This window comes from Agrilus planipennis, unplaced genomic scaffold (genome assembly GCF_000699045.2).
Source record: "Agrilus planipennis isolate EAB-ADULT unplaced genomic scaffold, Apla_2.0 scaffold244, whole genome shotgun sequence".
Lineage (NCBI taxonomy): Eukaryota > Metazoa > Arthropoda > Insecta > Coleoptera > Buprestidae > Agrilus > Agrilus planipennis.
The window spans coordinates 131,287-156,161 of record NW_020438980.1 but is presented as its reverse complement, the minus strand read 5'-3'; the positions used below and the strand labels follow the sequence as shown (position 1 = coordinate 156,161).

The 24,875-nt window shown below is 31.7% G+C and overlaps 1 protein-coding gene across 5 annotated transcripts in view; it reads left to right on the top strand.

Moving 5' to 3' along the window:
* LOC108739989 (talin-2) overlaps positions 1–24,875 on the top strand; it is a 132,484-nt gene that overhangs the window by 56,599 nt on the left and 51,010 nt on the right. For all 5 annotated transcript variants that reach the window (XM_025975535.1, XM_025975532.1, XM_025975533.1 and 2 more), the window contains exons 4-19: positions 211–730; positions 2,764–2,932; positions 4,163–4,420; positions 4,470–4,546; positions 4,600–4,691; positions 11,099–11,196; positions 11,658–11,891; positions 11,957–12,181; positions 12,295–12,564; positions 13,010–13,208; positions 16,036–16,196; positions 17,245–17,478; positions 19,640–19,864; positions 20,963–21,374; positions 21,467–22,267; positions 22,663–22,790. In XM_025975535.1, coding sequence (XP_025831320.1) covers positions 211–730; positions 2,764–2,932; positions 4,163–4,420; positions 4,470–4,546; positions 4,600–4,691; positions 11,099–11,196; positions 11,658–11,891; positions 11,957–12,181; positions 12,295–12,564; positions 13,010–13,208; positions 16,036–16,196; positions 17,245–17,478; positions 19,640–19,864; positions 20,963–21,374; positions 21,467–22,267; positions 22,663–22,790 — 4,103 coding nt within the window. The remainder of the gene's footprint in view (positions 1–210; positions 731–2,763; positions 2,933–4,162; positions 4,421–4,469; positions 4,547–4,599; positions 4,692–11,098; positions 11,197–11,657; positions 11,892–11,956; positions 12,182–12,294; positions 12,565–13,009; positions 13,209–16,035; positions 16,197–17,244; positions 17,479–19,639; positions 19,865–20,962; positions 21,375–21,466; positions 22,268–22,662; positions 22,791–24,875) is intronic.

Here is a 24,875-nt window from a genome sequence, read left to right as displayed (position 1 = left end):
TCTACTATAATAAATAAACTAAAGGAGAAATCGTAACTACCACTAAAGCTTTTTACTGCAGACCAGTGTTTCTGATGCAGATATTATCAACGCGAGGCTAATAACGGTCTCATTAGAAAGGGGGAAACACTTGTTCGCAGTGAATAGTTTTGGTGTTAATTAGATGAGTAATATCTTAGTTTATTTGAGTGCTGAATTTTTCGTTTTTAGGGTCTGTGAAAACTATGCTCGTTGATGACTCTCAGATAGTTGCCAACTTAATGGTTGTAATTTGTACTAAAATTGGCATTACAAATCACGACGAATATTCATTAGTTTTGGAAGAAAGAGAACGTGACGAGAAAGAAAATCTTGAAAATAGAAATTACAGTACGCTAACTCTTAAACGAAAAAAAGAAGAAAAAGAACGCGATGCAAAAATGGAACAATTACGAAAAAAACTTAGAACTGATGATGAAGTAAATTGGGTAGATCCTTCTAAAACACTGCGAGAGCAAGGAATCGATGAAAATGAGACAGTTTTGCTTCGTCGTAAATTCTTTTATTCCGATCAAAATATCGATTCTCGAGATCCCGTTCAATTAAATTTATTATACGTACAAGCTAGAGATGCTATAATTGGAGGAACGCATCCTGTCACCCAGGAAAAGGCTTGTGAATTTGCAGGAATTCAATGTCAAATACAATTTGGAGACTATGTAGAAAATAAACATAAACCTGGATTTTTGGAGTAAGTAGCATACCTATTATGCAAAATATACGACTTATTTAAAATTTATAAAATTGTGGGAATATGAAACTATGGAAAATAAACAGGAAGTACTCTTTGTTGTCATAAACTGCATTTGCTGATTTTTATACTTATTTACTGTTGATAATATTGTTACTGGTTATTCGTCCCAGTTTTGACTCTCTTCTTCACTCTTCTAATTTCACATTCTCTTCGTCGTCTCGTTACTAGAACCTATCTCCTTCTGCCTCGCGGCAGCTATTAACAGGGGCTGGATTTGTTCTGGAAAGATTCCATTCCAGAATGTACGTTCTAGGAAATTCTGCCTATACTCTGTCTAGACAACCTTTGAGGTTTCTTTACTCCCCCTCCTAGGAGTAATCGTTCCTATCAGCGACGTCTTCTCTGTATGGAACAGGGCGTTCAAGGTGAGCGACCTTTATCTTTTCTTGAGCGACACACATCAGTCATTACTTGAACCAGTTCCACGTTGCGCCATCTACACTTCGTAGTCCATAAAATTGCTTGTGTCTTGCATTTTCGCAAAATTTCAAACTGTAGAACTCTTGTTCTAACGTACTTGTCTAAGTAGTGATGTAAATCGCGGTGTATGACTCCATTGGTAAATATTTACACTAGCAGTTGGTCTATGAACTCTTAAAGTAAGAGGGGTACCTGAGCTAATCCTGCGAGGCGTTCCATGTTGAACGTTATTTAAGTCTGTTTTCATCTTCTGTTTCATTTATTTTTTAGCTGCTTTTAATTCTTCTTTCATTTCTCCTGTCCTTTACCCGTTTTTTCTTGTCCCTTTTGCATTTTCAGTTTCATTTTATCTTCTTTTCGTTTTTTGTATCATTGCTACAGAAACTATCTTTAAAGCTTTATTTGTTTCGCCATTTTTGCTTGGATACCCGTGGTTGTAACAAGCATTAAATATCTCGATTTCTTTCGATTTTGATAAAATTGTTCTTCTCTGTTCACGAGCTTTCCAATGAAACATAAATTGCTGGGGTAATTCACTATCCGTAGAAAATGCGATTAAATTCTTCGATGACGTTAAATTTGTTTTTCTCTCTTTAAAAACTTTCCGATGATATAAGAATTGTTGGCTTAATTCGCAATCCGTGGTAACCTTCAGAAAATTCGATGAAATTTACGATCGATAGCAACTTTTAAAAAATTTCATGGAACACTCCAATAAAGCCAGTGTCGTTCTTTCGTTCGTCGAGAGCTTTCCAACAGCATATGGTTTGTTGGGTTTATTTACAATCGATAAAAACTGACCGATGGAACTTCTGGAATATTTGATGGATTTCTTCAGAAAATTCCTTCCTGTCTTTTTCCGTCCCACTCCTAACTAGAATGCCGTCTAATCAAACACCCTTCGTACAAGTAACATATCTTTCTAATTGAAGTAACATTACTATTATTAATTAAACACACGCTCACTACTCTATCACTTATTGCAAGGCTTTTTACTCTTATTTCGCCTTCTGTTTCTCGCAACTTGAACTGTTGACTTTTCGATCCCACGGCAGCTATTCAAAGAGGCTCAATTTGTTCTAAAAAGATTCAGTTCTAGAATGTAAGTTCTTTGCAACTAGTGCCTACCCATGACATTATCTTTATTATTAAAAATGCATTGTTAATAACCGTTGTTGTACCATATATCTACCAGCAAACCAAACTCTTTCTTGTAACTGCTTCTTCGACGTGAAGTTAGCCACTCACTACATTTACTTCAAGAAGGAAAAAAGTACTATTTCAACAGATGCGGTACAAGCAACTTTAATAAACGGTTTTAAATGTGGCAGTTTTATGGTATATTTCCTAAGAATCCAAAATTTTTTAAAAATTCCCAAAGTGAGACATAGAAAGACTTAAAGTGCTTTTAAATAACAAGATTTGAAATGACAAAGTTCAAACTTCTTCTCGGCAGTATTTTTAATGCCTTAAAGATTCTAATAAACCATTTCAGTTGTTAAAATATGCAATATTACGCAATTGTCATTTCAATATCATTTTCTTTTTAGTTTAAAAGAGTTTTTACCTCAATCTTATGTACGTGTAAAAGGAATAGAGAAGAAAATTTACAATGAACATAAAAAACATATTGGATTGAGTGAACTTGATGCAAAAGTATTATACACAAAAATTGCTAGATCTCTGAAAACGTATGGTGTTACATTTTTCTTAGTGAAGGTTTGTATAATATACATGTTTATAAGTAAATTATATGCATGAAGTAGTATTTCAACGTGTACAAAATGGTTTTAAATTTTTTATATTATTATTTAATATATTATGTGTTATTCACATTCCCCGAATTTGGGCAAAGCCATAATGCTTTGTGGGTGCTCTATATGGCCTAGTACACGAACAGCGAAGTTCACTTCGGAGAATGCCCAAATTCACTTACGCATTCCGCGGAGGGAGTGTTTCGGTGTGCTTAGTAGCCGATTTTAAGCTTCCGAGTGTAGCTTCTTCGGGTAGTATACATTGCACTTTGTATACTTTGTGAAGAAAGAAAATAATTTTACTCGCCCCTCGGAGTGGCTGAAGTCTTCGGTTGATAGTAAATGCACACTTCTCAAACGCTTATCTGAACTTGTTTATGAGGTTTCCTTTGTGAATCAACGCTTGTGTAGTGGTACCTATGCTTGTACTGTGGCTAGTTAAGTTACCGGAAATTATAAGCGCCTAATAAAAACAAAATGTTCGAAGAAACTACCAAGGAAGCAGTTAAGTTTGAAAGTAAACTTGAAATTGAAATATCAAGTGCACGCTTGAGACTCGTATATAACTTTCACCACGTAATGTGTTAGTAATACTGTTATTTCGTGTAAGAATGTTGTTTCTTGTTTAAGAATAAGATGTTTTATTTCCACTATTGAACATTTTATGACGTCCGTTCTTTCTCCAACTCCGCGGAGCGCGTAAGCTATTTGCCCCTTTCGCGAAGTATGCAAAATAGATTGCACACTGGCTACTGAGCATATCGAATTACCTGCTGCGCGGAATGCATAAGTTATTTAGGAGATTATTCGAAATGAAATGCGCTATTCGCGGTATTGAGAATAACATATAAAAAAACAAAGGCAAATGAAAAAAGACTTACGATTAGTTTAGTTACTTTGGTTAAATGGTATTTATAGAATGCACATGAGTATTTTCAAAGTACATTTTTTCCGCACTTCATTCAAACAGAAATTAATACATATTGGCATGATTAAAATTTACGTTCTGCGAGTGCAAAATCTTAAAAGCCAACTTTAGAACTTTTTTGAAAATAATTTGAACTTTTTAAGTCCCACTGTAGTGTAAAGTATGTTGAATTGAGTAAGTACAGTAAGTAGTAAAGTATTTATTTCAATTTATTTTATTATATTTTCGCTAGCTTTCTTCTTTATTTATTTTATGTATCTTTAATAGGAAAAAATGAAAGGTAAAAACAAACTTGTTCCACGCCTTTTGGGAATAACTAAAGATTCTGTATTACGTCTTGACGAGAAAACAAAAGAAATTTTAAAGACATGGCCATTAACAACCGTAAGAAGGTGGGGTGCTAGTCCTAACACGTTTACTCTAGATTTTGGAGATTATTCCGACCAATATTATTCGGTTCAAACGACAGAAGCTGAACAAATCCAGCAAATTATTGCTGGATATATTGATATTATTTTAAAGAAGGTATGTAGTTTTTGTGTAAAAAAACAACAAACCAATAATAATTTTTTAGAAACAAGCTAAGGACCATTTTGGTATAGAAGGAGATGAGGGATCAACTATGGTAGAAGACAGTGTATCTCCTCATAAGTATTAATAATAGGTTTATTTTTTCTATATGTACATTAATACGTGTCTTTTAGAGCAACGATACTGCAGCACGAAACCAATAAAATAGGAAAGATAAATACTGAGTCTGTAGCTAAACCAGCTGTGATGCGCGCTGGAGCTGACGGTAAATCAGAAATTTATATCTTTAAAAATTTGTATATCTTCAAATATTTGTAGTTTGATTTTTTCTGTGCTTATTTCATTGTCTCGTCTTCACGCTTCCATTTAAAGAAACATAATTGAAGGTACGAAATTATGTACCTACATAAAAATAATTGATTTATTTTACAATTGTGTCTGCATAATAATAAATAATTTGACAAATTAAAATTATTATGTAACGTTAGAATCCGAAAGTATTGTGTAGGTATATAATTTCAAATTAATTGTGAACATCAATAAAACATCTTAAATTATTATGTACCTACCTATGCAATGTTGCAAAAAGTCTGGAGTAGAGGCTTATACACTTGGCGCATCCAAATACACACTATCTACGCTTTCACGCTATGGGTACGTTCCTAAATAGAAAGCTGTGCGCTGGTAAGTACGATTTGTCGTCATCAACACTGGCCAGTATTATTTTAATTTGAAATTAGAGGTTATCCTATAATAGTGATTCCGACAATGATGATTTTTCATACCAGTACAATATGGCGTCTTTCGATGACGTCAAATTGTTCTGGCCAGTGTACTGGTTTCTTTTTAGGAACATACCCTATACTTTGTCTATTTCATCTAGATCCCCCGCGAACGTTAGTAGTCTTAGCATTTTTTGTTTTCTGCATTTAAATTTTTCTGTTTAATTAATTATCTTATTAATACAGTTATTCAATCATTTTAGACTGTTTAACTGAAATTTGATCAAACTGTTTTCCAAACATAACGTGACATGCAAAAAGAAACAAAATTTAATAGGTATCATAGTAATCTTATGTTAAGGGTATGTCGCAACCCCCACTACATCCAATGTACGTGTGTTCCTGGGTATTCGATATTCCATCTGCGAATTTGGGAATTTATCCCTCACGTTGTTCCGCCCCAAGTTGAGTCAGTGGTGATGAGAGAGTAACGACTAAACCCTCGGCGACGACGATTAGACGTATATAATGAAATATTGTTGAAGATTGGCTAAAAGTGATCGAAATAAGCATTGGCAGATGATTTGCAGGCAATATTACTACTTCAAAGCTTACCAGACTCTTTTGAAAAATTCAGATGTGATTTGAAAACGTGTTATGATCTACCAATACCAGAGTATTGCGAATAAAATTTTTAGAAAAATACCCATAAAATTAACGAAGAGAAAACTGATATGTAATATGCCCGAACGTAACACAATCAGAACAGCTACAAAAGTACGCGAAAAAATAAATTTCATAATCAGCGAGATTAATAAGGACGCTACAGTGGTTGTTTGTTAAAAATGCCTGTAGGTAAAACTGTTCAAGAAGTTCGAAGAGCATTTGTGTATACGGACTATAATAAAATTAAAAAAACGTAGGGACCTTAAAAGTAATATCGGTCCTTAGTTCGGTGTTCAGTGAACTCTTGCAGGTGGCAGATATTACCATTACGGTATCATTAATAAATCGGACATATGGTCAATATTTCGAGTCAATACCCCATAGTAAGTCGGTTACCGGAAGAATTTTATCGCATATACTGATACATTAATAGTAGCTTGAGGGGATAATTCATAAGTCTATTCTGATATGCAAAAATACGAAGATTGTTGTTCAAAAAAAAGCAAGCGCATTGTAAAAATGACACACCTATATGCATTTAAATGTATAGTATTAAACAACAAGAGAAACGGAAGATTTGAACTTGTAGAAGCAATAAACATTATTAATAGAACCAGAATCCCTTATTCCAATAAGGCAACAGGAAGATGTAAGTCTAAATTTAATAGAAAGTGCCAAAATTGATAACTGTGAATCCAATGCAATGAGCTTTGATATAAATATGTTTTATAAAAAAGATTTTTTCAGCGTTTAATATAAAATTACAAGGTAAACTCTAAATGCTTGTAGAACGTTTAAATCCAATATCACAAATCCTGTAGATAAAAATAATATTACAAGTGAAAATACTGGAAAATTCATCCACCTCATCATATGCCTGAATCTTAAGCGCTTCTTACGCAGTTAAAGATATTATTTCTGTGTAAGGCATCATGAAAGTAGCTGCTAAATATCACAGAGCTAATGAAGAAGCTATTTGTCTTTGTCAGCTTATATTTACAGCGAGCTTTTTGGTAGCTTGGAACGAAAAAAATTTAGTTTACTTAAAATAGTTAAAAATTTGACCAGGTCCACTATTAAAGAGAAGAGACTTGATGTCCTAATGATGATAAAAGGCGAAAAAGACCTTTGCGATGGACCTAAACAACATTGTGAATTTGTGGACGAATCTTAAACACAGGCGAATTCGAGTAAGATAAATATATTAGCCTATTGTGTTAGGTAGTCTTTTATTAATATCAATACTTTAAGAAAGTTTTTCGGGTTCGATTTTCGGCGAGAGTGACAGTAGCTACAAAATTTTTCCTAATTAACTTGAGGTAATGTGTCGTAAAATTAAACTTGTTATTTATAAATGTATATTTTTGAGCATGTGTGTAAACCTTTAGTTGGAAAATTAAAGTACAACAGTTGGTTAATCGGTTGCGTCCCCCACTCCAAAACAGAATACTTCGCTAGGGTCCTATAGAGTCGTACAATTTCTAAAAGAGGAATCGGGTTAAACGCTTTCCGAAAATGTCAGTGGCAGAAAAATTAAAGAAGGAACTAGAAGTGTACCAAATGAATGTAATTATAACATACAACAGTCAGCTGGAAGAGGACGTGCAAGTGCAAGTACCCGACAAAATAATTATCAGTCTCACAAAAACCGGCAAACCGGTGACGGTAGTGTCGGACATCATTCGCGCACTAAACAAATTGACGTAACATTGTTGTACACGCGCTTATTAATGAAATGGTCTAATAGAATTAGAATATTTTCCCTTACAAAAAATGCCTACAGACGTGTTAATAAAGGGATTGTGCAGTAAGAAACATCGACAATGCGTTTGGAATCTATATCAATTGTACTTGTGTTACTACTACGGTTCGATATTCGATTTCCGAGTCTGCCAATATACCCCACACTCGTTATCCCTCCCCCCACTCAGTAATGAAAGAGTTTTGATAATACATTTATATATATATATCGNATATATATATTTCTATTGTCGTATGCTTTTTTTACTTTATTTAACTGTATTTATTTATCTTCGTTAATCGTAATATCTAAAATCGGGCTTACTAATTCCGTAAACGAACGGAACTGGACTGTATACTTTGCCTTTGCATGTAACACGCGCAGAACCGTATACTTAGTGCTTTGCCTCCAAATCAACTTCTTTGCAACGTTGCCATAGTTTTGTAGTTACATTTGGCTGATCCTCAATATAGCATCTAAATATATATAAATGGAGGATATAGCGCAATTTTAACTTTTGACTTAAACATCATTTCTGATTAACTTCGTTTCTATTGCTTCAAAAAATTTGAAACTCTTTTGACCATAATTTTTGAATTATGATAGTACAATACTATGAGTAAGTTTAGAGATTTATAATCGTATAAATGTATAAACTTTTTTTAAAATCTTAACTAACGATTTTCCTAAATTAATAAACCAGTGAATCATGTTTTAAAAACTTTGTATAATCAGTAATTTGTAGTTGAATAACTGATACAGATAGACTGGAGAAAGTTTTTGCTTTGATTTAATTACCCATAATAATATAATGCCTATAAAATATTAAATTCATTGTCCTAATAATGTTTTCTGAGCGAATTACTATTTCAAGTCTATATATGCATTACCTGAAATCATAAAATTATTCTTGCATGCACAGATAGCTCTCATTCTTTAAAGTACTCCTTTTTAAGATGTTCTTCAAGTGCACTTGCTTTTATCAGGAAATATATTTTTTTTTATTTCATATTTGCACTTTTATGATAAAGCTTATTTTTTCTTTACTGTTTGCCTCTTAATCACATTACGTACTGTGTAGTCCAGTGAATAGCAAAAATTTTGTTAAAAAATTAAGAACAGGATGCCATCTATTGAACATAACATTGTTTGTTTCGGTAAGCACAATTGAGGTTTCATTCCGAACTCGCATCGAGTGTTGCAAAGAACTAACTTTTAATTTCCAAAAGGTTTCGTATTAACTGCATTATTTATAACAAAAAAACATTTCTGTAACAGCTATTGTCCAATACTGAAGTTATTAAAATTCTTAATTAATTGATAACTGTTTTATGCAAATAAGTAAACCAATTGCCAAGTTATCAGTCATTTGTTTATAGAAAACTGTTTTCTTTCAGCGAAACGTCGTTTATGTTCAAGGGTTGTATTTTCATGTTTTAAAAAGTTATGTAGTTGAAATTCCAAAAAAAAACATGATTTATGTGTCAAAAAAGGGTACTCTTTTGTTATAAATATCTTCAGGTGTCTCCTATGAGCTCTAAAGATTTAATTCTTTTTGCAAAAGATTACTGAAAAAAATGCACATATTTAAAAAAAAAACAATCTTGTAGGACCTCTAGAACCGTAGGTAGGATTATTTTCTAAATCGCTGTGTGCTTGACTATAGCAAGTAAAACACGTAATGCCTTCATTTTAAATATTGAATGCCAAATTTCAACAAAATCGATTCAAATGTGGAATATTTTTGTAGGTATATAGTTAATTTAAAAAATATCAAATGAAAAAACAACATGGATCATAAAAAAATGTTAATAATCATTAGCAATTTACAGAAAATTTTGTGTAATAAGGTATTGTTAATAATTTTTTCCAACCGTGGATTAAAAAAATCATCCTTATTAGTTAATAATTAGTGGAGATAAACTAATTTTTTGACTCCCATCTTCCTCATGGGATTTACCCTATAATTTTTCAATAATTTATTTTCAACTTCATTAATACTTAAACGTTTTACAATACAAAATACTATTTTTTTTTACAAATTGAACTTTTTTTATTTATTGTTCAAGTAATAAAAATTTTCAGTATGCAATTATAGTAATGCGCATCCATTGAATTAAACGTTTGACGTGATATTTACAATAATCTCCGCTCTTTTTACAATAACTTATTAGATTTTACTAGACACCTCCCGTACATTTTGATCAAACGTGATTAGTAGATATCTGCTAATTGCTACTAGAAATCCTATAAGGTCGCTGTGTTTTGAATTTTGATTTCAGTAATTGTTTACAAAAAGAATTAAATCTCTAGTGCTCATAAGAGACACTTGATGTCGATTTGTTTATAACAAAAAACATACCTAGTTTTTGGCAAGATAAATTATGTTTTTTTTTTTGCAATTATAAGTTTAAATTTTTTTAGTACATGAAAGTACAGTTGCTGAATTTGGAAGTGCTCAACAACAAATAGTTGATGATACGTCGCAAACTACAATATGTGTTAATCTTTAAGTTGCTCTTTGTGATCATTAATAATAAAACTACGATTTTACCGAAAGACCTTCTTTATACTTACAAATTTTCAATTAATTTAAATTAACGAAAACACCATTCAACATGTAAGCAAAACTTTGAGAAGCTTTGGTCTATTCTTTCTCCCTTTTTAATCGTGTTTCTACAAGTTAGGAGGTGTTGTTAGTATATTGAAGTAACATACAAAAATAAATGTAAAAAGATTAACTTTGATGATGAATATCCACATTTTGGTGGACAATTGATGATAATCCACCGTGATTGATTTAACTTTTATTCGAAGATTTTTAGTTTTATATTATTACGTAAGCTTTTAGAAATTAAAGTGTTCTTTGCGACTTTGGATGCCTCACCCTCCTCCCCACACTCGATACGAGTCTGGAATGAAATCTCACATTGTGCTCACCGAAACAATGTTCTTGTTATTAATTTCTCAAAAACATTATTTTACTCCTGATTGACGATTATTTAATATAAAGTGATTTTGTTAAATTTAAAATTTCGCAAAAGTAACTAAATAATTTCAACGATCCGTAATTTTCATTTTCAATTTTGTTTTTACATCGAATATTTATTTTAATGACGTTCAGCAATTTTAGTTTATTTAGTGAATACAATAATGTGTAGAAGTATTATATTAATTATATACCCATTTACCTTTCTGGGTAAATTATTGTCGATTTTTTTTCCAATCTCAAAAAAGTTGTTAGGAGTTTCTTTTAAATTATCAAGTTTTTGTAAACACCAATTTTCTTGAAGTTTGTTTTTTAAATCGTTTTTTTTTTATTTTTAGTTCTTTTTAAAATTACTTGTTAATAGGGTGGCGTTAGGTTCTTTTTTGCTTTTATAAAAGTGCAACTTTATTAAACATATCATTTATTTTATCATGTTTAGTAAGGTATACCTTTGCAGGATCTAATTCAAAATCGATTTCATAGTAGGCGACAGTTCATTATTCAAGTTCTTTTGTTCTTTGTTGTTATATTTCTTTACTTTATAATGTACATAGGTCCCAAACCTTATGGCACTGGTCATGTAGGCGGAGCACAATACACAACTGTAAGTGGACAAATAAATCTAGCTCATACTCCTCCATCTCTTACTTCGGTAAGTATGTTTGTAAAGATTTTGCCTTACAAAAATCTCATGTAACCAAGTGGTTGTTAGTTTACGTTTGTTTCCATGTTTTATCCATAAACTCATAATGTTTTTGTTTCATGCTTTCTTGGGATAGGTGTTAGAGTAGGTATTTTCAGTATATGGACTTTTAGCAAATTAAAACGGAATAAATATTTTTTAACCGCAAATGTTACTATTACTTAGTTCTAGTCTTGTTGATTTTTAATTTTTAGCGTGTAAATTTTGAAAAGGTGACTGCTTGATAAAACTTAATCAAACAAATTATCTAAGCATTCACAAAAGAGTCATTTATTGGAAATAAAAGCAAAATTTTATTTTGCCACATACTGACTTGCAGTAAATAATATTTGATGAAGCCCATATTTAAAGAAATAATAATATAGTTTTATGAAAATTTTCTTTTCTATTAAATATAAATTTACTTGTAGATTCAACAAACAAGAATGTCGTCAGTACTTACTGAACCACAAAATGCTCTATTGTCAACAATAACTGCAACACAAGAAAGAATTAGAGAATTGTATACAAACCTATCGGCGAAAAGTACTATTCCTGTTCTTGGAACTGATATTTCTTCTAAGAAATGGAAGCAGATTACTTTGGATACACGTAAACAAAATGTCGGTTCCCAAATTGCTGCCATGAATGCAGCCACTGCACAGGCAAGAAAAATGATAAAATTTCATAATAAATGGCGTTAGCTACTGTAATGTATTAATTTTGATAGGTCGTAACACTTACATCTGCAACATCAGAGGAGGTTGATCATACTGCAGTGGGAGCTGCTATAACAACAATTGGAAGTAATTTACCAGAAATGACAAAAGACGTTAAGATGATTGCTGCTCTTATGGATGATAAAAATAATGGAGAAAAGCTTCTTGATGCTGCAAAGAAACTGTGTAATGCATTTAGTGATCTACTTAAAGCAGCAGAACCGGAGACCAAAGAGGTTAATATCAAATTCAAAGTGATTTAGTTTTTGTCTTTTCATTTTATTTTTAATTCTATGATTGAGTTTTAGTAAATTTTGCAGAAATTGATGAGATATTTTAATAATTATAGCCTAGACAGAACCTTCTGAATGCAGCGTCCCGCGTGGGAGAGGCAAGTACGCAGGTTTTAACCACATTGGGTGACGACAGCATCGAAAATAAAGAACTCCAGGATATGCTTCTTTCGCTCGCTAAAGTAGTTGCGAATACAACTGCTGCTCTGGTTTTGAAAGCAAAAAATATTGCAGCTACTTGTGAGGATCAACAGACACAAAATAAAGTTATTGGAGCTGCAACTCAATGTGCTCTTGCCACATCTCAATTGGTAGCGTGCGCCAAGGTAAGTTTTTTTATTATTATTTTTTTAACAGGGTATGCACCATGCGTATTATACGTATATATATATTTGTCATTTTAATTTAGGTATACACGGTTAAAAAGTCGGATATAAGCAGTAAAAGAAAAAGTCGTAGTTAGCATCTTTTGAATGGGGCTGTTACTTTTTTATAATGCATTATTTGAGAAAGGTTTCAGATATTTAATCTTTTCACAATTTGTTAATTTATTTTTAACCTTATTCTTTCGAAGAGGCAATCATATAGTTTCATAGAATATTTTCTTTTTCTCTGTAATTGAATAAACAATTTTTTAGTGAAAGTATGCGTATCAATAGAAATGCGTAGGAACTTATAAAACGTTACTTCTTGCAATCTATAAATAATACTATGTGGTTAAAAGGAAATTGTGTATTTATATTAGGTTTAATTTTTTGTACATATTTATAGGTTATAGCTCCAACTTTACATTCATCAGCTTGTCAAGAACAGTTAACGGCAGCCGTGAAAGAAGTAACTAGAGCAGTGGAAAAATTAGTAAAAACTTGCAGCGAAGCCTGTAGAGAAGATGATTTATTAAATCAGTTAAATGCTGCTGCAGCAGATGTTTCTGCTTCACTAAATAATTTATTGAAGCACATAGAGGGAGGTACGTTTACATATAAAAATATTAGCGGGCAATATGCAATTGTGTAAAACATGATGCCCGTTTGCACCGACGTAAATAAGTACTACTTAGCTTTAAGTAGTTCTTAAAAGACGGAATTGGTTTGCACCGCAAGTTAAGTCGCGCTTAAGAATCGAAACAGATGCTTAACTTTAAGCACAGGATGTTCCTGACTTAAGCATTGCTTAAACCTATCGTAACAATTTCGGCAGTAGTTCGGCATTTTTCGCCGTAAGAAAATAACTTCGTTATAGTAGAGGTTATTATCATTTTACTATTAAATAATAAAATAAACAATACAATAATTATTAAATTAAATTATCATCAAATGGAAGTTGGTGTGTGTTATCATTTATGTAATTGTATTGCAATGTACGGATTATTTACATTCCAAGAGTAGTAATTAGTATCTGATACTTACTTCAGTCCCTGAAGAAGGTAACTTTGTTACCGAAAAGTGCTTCGGACAACTACAGTGTCTTGTTTTGTCGTTGGGGTTTTGAGCTATTCTGTTTGTTCTACAACAACCGCCAAAGTTTTTCCAATCTTCATATTTAGTATCTGATGATATATTAGAAATTTGAAAATGTACACAATTTTACTGGAGTAGTGATAAGAACGCCAATAGCTAATCATTAGTAATAGAAGGTGAACTAATAATATACAATAATAGTACGTTTTATCAGCAGTTTGGTTTTTATTGAAAATAAACACTTTTAGATTACACTTAAGAGTTCATTTTGGCAGTTGGCGTTAACAGTTGAACTCCTGTAGTACTGCTTTTAGTTGGAAAAGGTTTGTTTATACGAAATTCAGAAGAAAATTGACTAATATATATACAAACTAAAACACAACAAAACCTAACAAAACATAAATAATTACAAAAACAAAAACGTATAACAGCAGAAAAAGGCGGCAAACAACACTTCACGACAACAGACGTTACTTAACGGACACAATAAATTTGAAACTTCTTGACCATTCTGCACAAAAAACCCTACAAATTACTAAATTTTACCGTTGTTGCCAAACCATCAACAACTAAGCGCTACTTACTTAAGTTGCAGGTAGACAGCGTACGGTGCAAACGAATTGGAAGTTAAGTAAGACTTATGCTTAAGCAGTACTTTGTTAAGTCTGCCTTAGTAAAACGTCGGTGCAAATGGGCATCAGTGTATTAACTTAGTACATGAAGAAGTAAAGGGAAAGATTGTTTGTTGTTTATTTTTTAAATGCCTCTTTAATTTTTCTTTGTAAAGTAATAGTGTCTCATTGCGCAGTTATAAAAAATGTACTTATTTTCACTTCAGTATTATACACAACACCAGATAATAATAAACATGAAGAACAGTTATATAATAATAATACAAAAATAATTTAAATTCAACTTCTGTTAGATTTAAAGTTACAAAGGTATATTTTATAGGAGATTTATATTAACCGGATTTTTGGGGTAAACAAAATCCATACATTTAATTGTGATTGTTAAATTGGGACTGCTGCAATTTTTTAATGATAATAAAGTGTCAGGCAAATGATCTGATGACTGTAGTGTTCAAATATACTGAATGTATAAAAAAAAAACTAGCATCCACAGCTCAAAATTCCCAATAATTCCTAACAAAGTTATAAAGAATTACTGTAAATGGGGCTGTATGTACTTCTAGACAAGCGGAAGATTGCCGAAAAATGACTTAGAAAAAGAAAATACCGATCACGGGGTCCTAGTGACTAATTTTTATGATTTTTTAAATATTTTTGGTCGCTAAATGGGAATGTGATTTTTATTTTTATCTGAGGTTAATCAAAATTCCAAAAAAAAAAATAATACTTTTTTTGTATTGAACTCGCCATATTTTAAAGTTTTAGGTATTTTCTTTTGAAATCTAGACTGTTTGGTTTCTAAGCAACTTTAAAGGTTTCAGTGTGAAAATTAATAGGAGGCGGCAATTTATATGATCAATCGTGTAGAGCAGGGATGGCGAACCTTTACGTATCGACGTGCTATTTTTAATAAGAAAAGTTTAATCAGGTCAAAGACGTGCCGTCAAATAATTTTGTCTCTGTGATTATTGGGAAAATAATAATAATATCAACTTAAACTTTTTTATTTACTACAAAAAAATAGGAACATTTTGCAATGTTTAAATTATACGTGTAATTTAAATTAAAGTAAAATTAGTGTTACTTTTGTTGTTGCAGATTAGATGACAAATAACTTATGTTAGGGTTTTAAGATGTTACTTTTAGCAGAATGCATGCTGAACTGGAGTCATCTGTCAAACGATTTCTAACCGAGTTTTTAATGTTATTCATCTCTGAAAATAATGACTCGCAGGCATAAATTGAGGAAAAAACATTGTTAAAATAGCATAAGCCAGCTTCTTCAAACAATTAAAAGTGTTTGGTAACGCATTTCATGTTTCCAAAATTTTGTTATTAGCATTTTCACTTGTATTAGCCAATCTTTCTGTTTTAATTAGTTTCCTTATTTCAATAAAGTTTTGGATCCATATTGAACTAGACTTTATGATTGATATTAGTGACGTGCCCAAAATATTGTGTCGCGTGCCACTAATGGCACGCGTGCCATTGGTTCGCCATCCCTGGTGTAGAGTATTTACGACTGGTTCTGTAACGCTTAAGTATATACAGCTTCCCGCTCGCCTATTAGTATATCACTATTTGATTTGGAAAGACTGAATATTCTTTATTAGAAACACTTGTATTTATCTTAAATTAATTAGCATATGTCAGTTTTAAGAATTCTATAAAAGCTGACAATCGCATCGAAATATTACTGTTTCAGCTTCGAAACCAAAACTTGTGGAATCAATGCCAGAAGCAAGTGTTGAAACTATTTACATGGCAGCCGATAAATTAACTGCAGCATCTGGAGATGCAGGAGAAATGATAAAACAAGCTAGAGTTCTCGGACAAGCAACTGCAAGACTTATAGAAAGCATTAAGGTAAAATTATATTAATATACTGATACATAAAATTAAAGCTAGAAACCCACCAATTTGATAAATAAACAATTATATTTAGAGAAAGGTGATTAAATTAAATGAACACAACAACTTAACTATATATTCATTATAACAACTAAAAAGAAATGATTAAAAATCAAAGCATTTGCAGCTAATCGATAACATCAAAAATTAGCAATGAATATTTCCTAACACTCTTTAATTTAATAATTTTTATACCTTTATACTAATACTCGTACAGTGATGTACATAGACAAGTCCATGTGATGAGCGTACAAAGCCTCCATTTTCTACTAGATTTATTTACAGAGGGTATTTTTAATATTATTATGAAGGTAGGTATATAACAACTGAGAACCAGTTAGCGAATGTTATAGCAATCTCTCGCAAAACATAAATTTTAGGTATTGAAATATATTTAGTTAAAGGAAACATTTTATAAATAAGAACGTTTATTTTATGTTTTTGGTCAAAAATATATAGAAACTGCTTGACTAAGAATTTAAAATAAATATGCTGCATCGTCCATTCAGTTGATATCTTAATAAGGTTTTGTCTAACGCATGCAACAAAACATCAGTAGATGACGATATACTGTACACACTTGGATATTTTATAAATATATTATCCACTTGTTAATTAGAAGTGATTTAGTTTTTAGAGAAAAGTTAAAAATGAAAATCTTGACGATTAATAAGCAACACAGCTTTTCAAATAAAATAACATTTTTTCAAATTTTCCTTGTTACAATATCGAGCTAATTGTGACAAGTTATTTCAAAAAATTAAAAAAAACAAACTTTTGCTTTTATATCGTTGATAGGTTATACTGTACTTTAAAATTATAAAAAAATCAGGCCACAATTTTAATACTAACCCCGCACTCATCTTCATTTGCCATTATCTACACCCTTGCCCCTAAATATATACTTATTGTAAGGATGGTCCGTTACTGTAATAGTTCAAAATATTTTATTGTATTTCTTTTTATATAAGAATTTTAAAACATAACAATTGTATTCCTATAGGGCGAGGCTGAAAAGCATTCTGACTCTGACGTCCAAAAACGTTTACTGGCTGCTGCAAAAACATTAGCCGATGCAACCGCTCGTATGGTCGAGGCCGCAAGACAATGCGCTAGTAGTCCCCACGACGTAAAATATCAAAATAATCTCAGAAGAATGGCTGAAGATTTAAGAGATGTTACTACTATAGCTGCAAGTACTCCAGCGTTGAGATCTAAACTTGTCAATTGCGTTCAGGTGAGTGTATAAGTACATGAGACGTTTCTTATTGTCAACATTCACGACTTTTTTTCAAAAAGAAAATCTTAATGTTAGTGCACAATAAATTTAATAGGATAGTTTTTAAAAAAGTTATATTGCATATTATTAAATACTTTAATTTGATTAGCAGCACCTATAAATGAAATGGCCCTGTTCAGTAATTTTTTATACGTTTTGTGTAGTTTTCAATATTTTGTTTATGTCTTTAAAAGTTGGTATTACTAGCTGTTTTCGTTTTCGGGATATAAGAAGTTAAAATTTGTATTAGTCGCAAACACAGGGCGGCCGCTAATAACGCACTATACGCAATTATGGATTGGGGGATGTTAACTACCGTTCAGATAAAACGTGGCTTTCTGGAAAATTGTGTTCAACTAAGTTGCATTTAATTCTATTTAATCTTCGCCTATTTTGTATTTTTTGATCAAAGCAATACTGGGATTTAAATGTATTTTATTTAAAAAACCACAGCCAATGTTTCGTCCAAGTTGTTGGGATTTTTGAAGGCTTGTTTTATTTAGTCAAAAATGAAATACTGATGAAATTTAGTTAAGAGATCAACAATCATTAATATTTTTTTTTTTTACAGATAAAACTCTAAAAACTGACTAACATAACAATTATTTTAAAACCGTTGCACGATTAAATTAAATGTTATGTTAGTTTTTAGCGTTTTAGCTATACAAAAAATTTTTATTAATGTTTGTTAATGGTTGTTGATCTCTAAGCATGTCCTTTGACCAAATTCCATCAGTATTACATTTTTGACTAAATAAAACTAGGCTTGAAAAAGACCAACACACTGGACGAAACGTTGACTGTGATTTTTTAAATATAATAAATTTAAATCCCAGTATTGCTTTGATCAAAAAGAAGTAAGTTTGATTTAATAAAGCTACTTCTGTTAACATCTCACAAGTTAACATGATTATGATAATAAAGAGTATCTACATCACTACAGAACTGAATTAATTAAAACTACAAAGGTAGCTACGTTTTTAGTTTAATAACTGAGTATTAATCACTCTAATACATATTAAATAATTTCAATTTTTTTTACATAATTGGTAAATATGTATTAAGTATATTATAACTAACAGTAAATTATTCGTGATTAATTACTGCTATTTGAATGCTCAAAGAAATAGAAGGTATTAAAAGGCAAAGTTAAAATTAGTTTTTTGCAAACTAAAAAACTTATGAGTACTTACTACTTATTTTTGCATGCAAACATTATTATAAAATGGTCCTCGCAACAAAATCTCGTATGTTTGACGGATACAAAATCTTATGTCTGTTTGACATTTTGATTTAGCCTTTTGTCGGAAGGGAAACAAATAAACAATTTATCCAGAGTACGTGTACTTGCATTTATGCATTCTGGAATTATGTAATACCAGCAAGCATTTTTGCAGACATATTGAGTCAATCTACATAAAAAATTAGCAAAGTCGTGTACAATCACCGGGCCAATGCATATAATGACGTAGCATAGGTGTGGTCCTTTTCCAGCGCTTTGTAATACGGCACTGAAATTGCGAATAAAACTCCCGATTTCTTGAAAATGTTGTATTTTTCACTTGTACATTCGATTTATAAAATAAAATAAAAATTGCTATTGTACTCGAGATATAAAACTTTGGGGTTTATTTTTGGGAATACAATCATGTGCGTGCTGTTAAATTTTCAAGCAAAAATATTTGCAAACTTCTTACCTGTAAATGCAAAAATCGTGAATTCTTGTTGTCTCAGCTCCAAATAGACCTAGGACAAATTTTCCATTCTTTAAAGCAATTCCAGGACTTATTTTGTTAGGCATCAAAAAGATTATTATTTCTCACATTTTTATCATGATAGATTAAGTGCGGTTTGTTATAGGTAAATACAGTGTGTGTAAATCTATAAAAAGTATTATTTTATGTAAATCATTAAATTAATTAATATATAAAGCCGAATTTGTGAGAAAATTCTGCATAAAACGTATTGCACAGATAATAGTAAATAAGAATTCTATTAACACTTGAGCGATCGATGCGGTCAAATGCTTATATTATTTAATATCTTTAATATTTTAACACCCATGAAGAATCTTCGTGTTTATTATACTGTATGATCATTGTTATTATTATTATTTCAGTTACTTTCACGTCAAGCAGTGTCAAGCGCAACTCAATGCATTTCAGCAGCTCAGTTAAGTTATTCACACAACAGTAATCCAGTTACTCGAGAGGCTCTTTCTTCTGATACCCAAGAAGTTGCTGAAAAGATTCCGGCATTAGTTGAAGCTATAAAAGCTGTTAGTAACGAATCCAATGATACAACTCAAAGTGAGATTATGTACATTGCTGAAGTATTTTTACATGTAAGTACCTACTGTATTTTACATAAAATGTTCAAATAACACTGGTCAATAAATTACCAACTTTGCAAGCCCATGAAATGATTCGAGTTGATTTTGAAAAACAGTTACAGTGGTACTAATTTCTTCGGCTCAGGTGTCAGTTCACATGCAGTCTGAAAAACCCCTGTTTCTTCCCTCGATACATAATGTACTATTTTTAATTATTGAAAAATCTGTAATTTTCTGGTTTTAAGAGGTCTCGCAGTTTTTCATAATTCCTAATTTTCGGTTCAAAGGTTGCACAATGATATACAGTTTGCGAACATACGTGTTGTAGAAAGTTAGCGTGAGTTTTTTACGTAACGTATGAATGATTAGCGTTTTCAAGTTCACACAACCCCATACAACTTTAACGTCGTAAGTGGCCAGATTAAAACTTGAAAATAACATTCCAGTTGGCCTGCTCTTTTGTCAATGGGAACATACATCATTATAAAAAAATAGCTGAAGTAACTCCATGATACGGTCACTGGCGGCAAAGATATAATTGTAGCATCACTGCGAGCGTTAGAAGTAGTCACCGCCTAAGGCTGCTAGGTTTTAAGAGCGAATCTACTCTGTTTTCTAGTCTATTTTTAACAAAGTTTTAACTATGCTCCCAGCTGAATAGTCAGCTTGTAAAAGCTGAAGCTCGTAAGCTGGTAAATAACGCATTAATGTTTATTTTATAAAACCTAGTGGAGAAGATGCGACTTTTGGTTTTACCTTCAAATACAAAAAGCACTTGACAAGAAGCAGAACACATTTAAATGGAGGAAATATATCTGGGTACTGTAAATCACTAGTTCGAGAAGCAAGCAAACTAGATTGCCGCTTTTTGTTTAATCCGATTATTTATCTTATTATTGTATTCAATATGTTATCTGTCACATTTTTGTTTATAATAAGGGAAGGAACACTTTTTCTCAGAAAAGCTGAGCACTTTCCAGGGGAGTAGTTGACACAGGTTGCACAGATATATGCTTTTTATAGTTACTTGTAACACATTAATAAAAAATGTTAAGACTCATTAAATGACATTTGAATATTTTTGATATAAGTACTGTTTTTTCTTTTTAGCCTTCGACTCGTTTTGTTCAGACTTCTCAGTCAGTTTTATCAACTATAAGTGAAGAATTAGTTTCTCAGCAGCTGTCACAAACAACACAAAAATTCAATAGTGACTTAAATGAACTAAGAAATGCCATATATAGAGCAAAACCAGCTTGCCAAGGTCTTTCATTTGATGTTGCAACTCATCAAATTTCGTGTCTTCTTAATGATCTGGAAGAATATCGTCATGCTGTAAATACAAATAGTCTTCGCCCTCTTCCAGAAGATACATTTGAAAAATCTGTTCATCAGTTGGAATGTAGCAGTAAAGCTATTAATCAGAACGTTGCGCAGATATTAACGGCTATTTCTCAAGGAGAAGAAAATTTCGCTGCTGAAGCACTTCGTGAAACAGTACATGACCTTAAACTTTATGTGGGTAAGTTAGGTTCACAGTTTACGAGTACAAATAAAAATATACAAATTTTATACTATTATATATTCAATATAATTAAATTACTGTATTTTCAGCTTCAATTCGCGGAGTGGCAGCTACTATCGAAAATTCCGTTATTCGAAAAGAGATTATTGAGTCTGCCAAAAATGTAATTCAACATTCGTACAATCTCGTAAAAGAAGCGAAATTAAATTTACAGCCCCAAGAGATATCGCCTGAACTTGCAACATTAAGCAAAAGAGTTTCAGACGCAATAACTTCCACCATTAGTTTGTTGCCTGGTCAGAGAGATATAGACAATACAATATCTGATATTAAAAGATGGGAAGAGACTATTGGCTCCAAACATTTTCCCTTCCCAGATAAAAGTTATGGGGATCTACAAGAAGATCTTAACAAAGCAGCCGTGCTTTTAAATGAAACAAGCACTCAAATTGTTAATTCTGTTAGAAATCCAACACAATTAGCTTCATCTTCTAGACAGTTTGGCAGTGCATTTTCCGATTTGTTAGATACTGCAATGAAATTAATTGGACAAACCAAAGACGTGGATACGCAACATTTAATGATCGATTCATTCAAAAATGTATCAAATGTTTCTAATAAGCTCTTAACAGCAGCCAAGCTTGTTTCTTCAGATCCTGATTTACCTAATGGAAAAAATTTGCTCTCTGCTTCTGCGAGAGCTGTTACTAGTGCTATAAATCGTTTGATTGATAGCTGTACATCTGCTGCACCTGGTCAAACAGAATGTGACAATGCTGTAAGAAATATTGAAGCTATGAAACCTTTACTTGATAATCCAAGTGAACCCATTAATGATTACAGTTTCTATGAGTGTTTGGATGTTATTATGGAGAAAAGTAAAATGCTAGGTAGGTTGTTACGTTAAAACTACTAAAAATATTTTTCAAAGTAAATTAAAACAAATGCTGTTTCATCTAAATACATTTTTTTAATGTATTTTATAGTACGTTGGTATATAATGTATAATTTTATAGAGTAATATCAAATATTTTTACCAGTGTTCTATTGAAAACAAAATAAAAACAGAATACCAATATTATTACGCATGATAATAAAGTCAGCATTAATCTGAAGTTACTCGAGTTGTAGGTTGGTTTCAGTACTGTACAGAACATTTGAGATTGTATTATGCACCTGAGTAGACTTAAATATTACTGTTTAAAACACAAATTTTATTTCATTAATTCATAATTGTACTTGTCGATGGTGTTTAAGCAATAACTAAATAAATTTTATTTTTTAGGGGAAGGAATGACTGGAATTACAAACGGTGCCAAGCAATCTAACCAAGAAAAATTCATAGAGAACATTTGCAATGTTAGTTCAGCTGTATGTGGTGTCATCGATGCCGCAGCGCAAGCTGCTTACCTGGTAAGAGGATTCACAATTTTTATTTAATAATAAGTTTAGCGAGTTGTCTATGACCCCACGTCAATTGTTCAATTGTCCTTAGTGAAATTTTTGTAATGAATTGTTAAAAAATGCGTATACTAAAATATATAACGGTAGGTACTGGGATGTAAGTCTAAGCGTTAGATATATAAACAAAACAAACTTTGCAAGGTACTGAAAATAACCCTGAAAACAGATTAAAAATTGTGATCATTCAAATAAAGTATAATGATCATTTGGATCTGAGCTGCTTCTTTGACGTCGTATACGTATGTGTACTAAGGCACTGCGTGCTGCTTGCGATTTCTTTACCAAAAAAGGTAAAATTAAAAAGTTAAAAAACAAATACGTGTCAACGACAACACTCACTTTGTTATCTTCCTTACTGTAATCTTAGGTTTCTAAACATATCCGTCAAAAAATGGATTAGCAAAAATAAATAACCAAATCAAAAAAAACTACCGCATCGACCACAAAACGAACCGCACGCAGTGGAGTACCTGTCAAGCATAATACCGCTCCGCCAGCGTTCTTTTCTTCCGGCAGGCTGATTTCAGAGAGGTTGATAGCATTGCCATGCTTATTTTTTTAGACGCATGAAAGAGGGTGGCAGTTTGCGTAGCGAATGGCGTAGCAGCATATACGACTGGTTCTGTAACGCTTAAACCACTGAACTGTATACCGCCTAAATTGAGACGCTAACCCTCATAGAATGAAACCGAAGTGTGAGAACAGTGCCACTGCTTTGAGCGGGTATGGCATCGCACTCCCACTCACAGCGACTTATTCGTCTTTTATGCACCGCACTCTAAATCTAATCATTAAAATCATACACATCACAAAACTTGAGTTCATCTACAACCAAGGTACATTATTTTTGCATGCAAACATCATCATTATAAAATGGTCCTCGCAACAATATCTCGTATTTTTGACGGATACTAAATCATATGTCTGTTTGACATATTACGTTCCTTTAGTTATTTGAAGGACATCATTAGGTTGGAAGAATATGGTGGCATTAAACGTCCGAATTTTCTGAAAAAAGTCATTGGGTGACATTAAAAAAGGAGATTCTTGGAATATGTGGAAAAATCTTTTTAATATATTAGTAACCATTTTCCGAAAACTAATATTTGCGGAAATGATCTTTTTGATGAGGTGTCATCGGTAAAAAGATACGTTACTGATGAAAAAATTAAATGTTGGTTGTTTGCAAATGTGGAAACGGACGAAAAATGAACTGAGTTATTCTTTCATTTTAAATAGAATAATATACCTTTTCAAAATATTTTGAAAATTGTTGAATTCGCGCACTTCCTTCCAGGAACAAATGCAGCAATAGAACGTTTGTAGTACCAATAAAATACAGAAAATTGAAAAAACACAGTTGAACATTAAAACTTTAAAATCTACATTAAGCGTAAAATATAATTTGACCAATTCATGTGAGAACTTTTATGACATTTTAATAAATGATCCGAATCTATTGCAAGGTATTTACTCGAATCAAAAATATGACCATGAAGGAAAATCTTATTTTTTTTAATAAAAAATTTAATTTCATAAAAGATCATAATGTTCAAAGTATTGTTTTTACAAATATTTTTATAGTTACCAAAAATTAATAATAAATACATTTTTGTATAGTTTTAGACAAGTATATGAATGTATTAATTGAATGAATGTTCAACGCAAACATATTTTTTTTTTAAAAACGCCCATATTAATTTTAGAGTATGTGTCGTAATCCGCTACAAGATAATACAAAACAGTTAAATTATTTAAATAAACAAGTTCTTACTTCGCCAAAATACATAAACGGTAATGCGAACAACAAAATTTAAATACCTGCTCCGAACAGCGACCTCATTCCCACTCTCGGCTTCAAAATAAGTAACAGGCCCTTATGTATTGTCGGCATTCTATATATGAAGTATACGTTTCAATGGCTTGGCCAAATACAATACTCGTCCGGATTAGCTCGATTGTTGAACAGATTGTTACTTCCTTTGTTGTTGCTTTTGTTCGAACGTTAATCCTCTCCTCCACTTTTATATATAT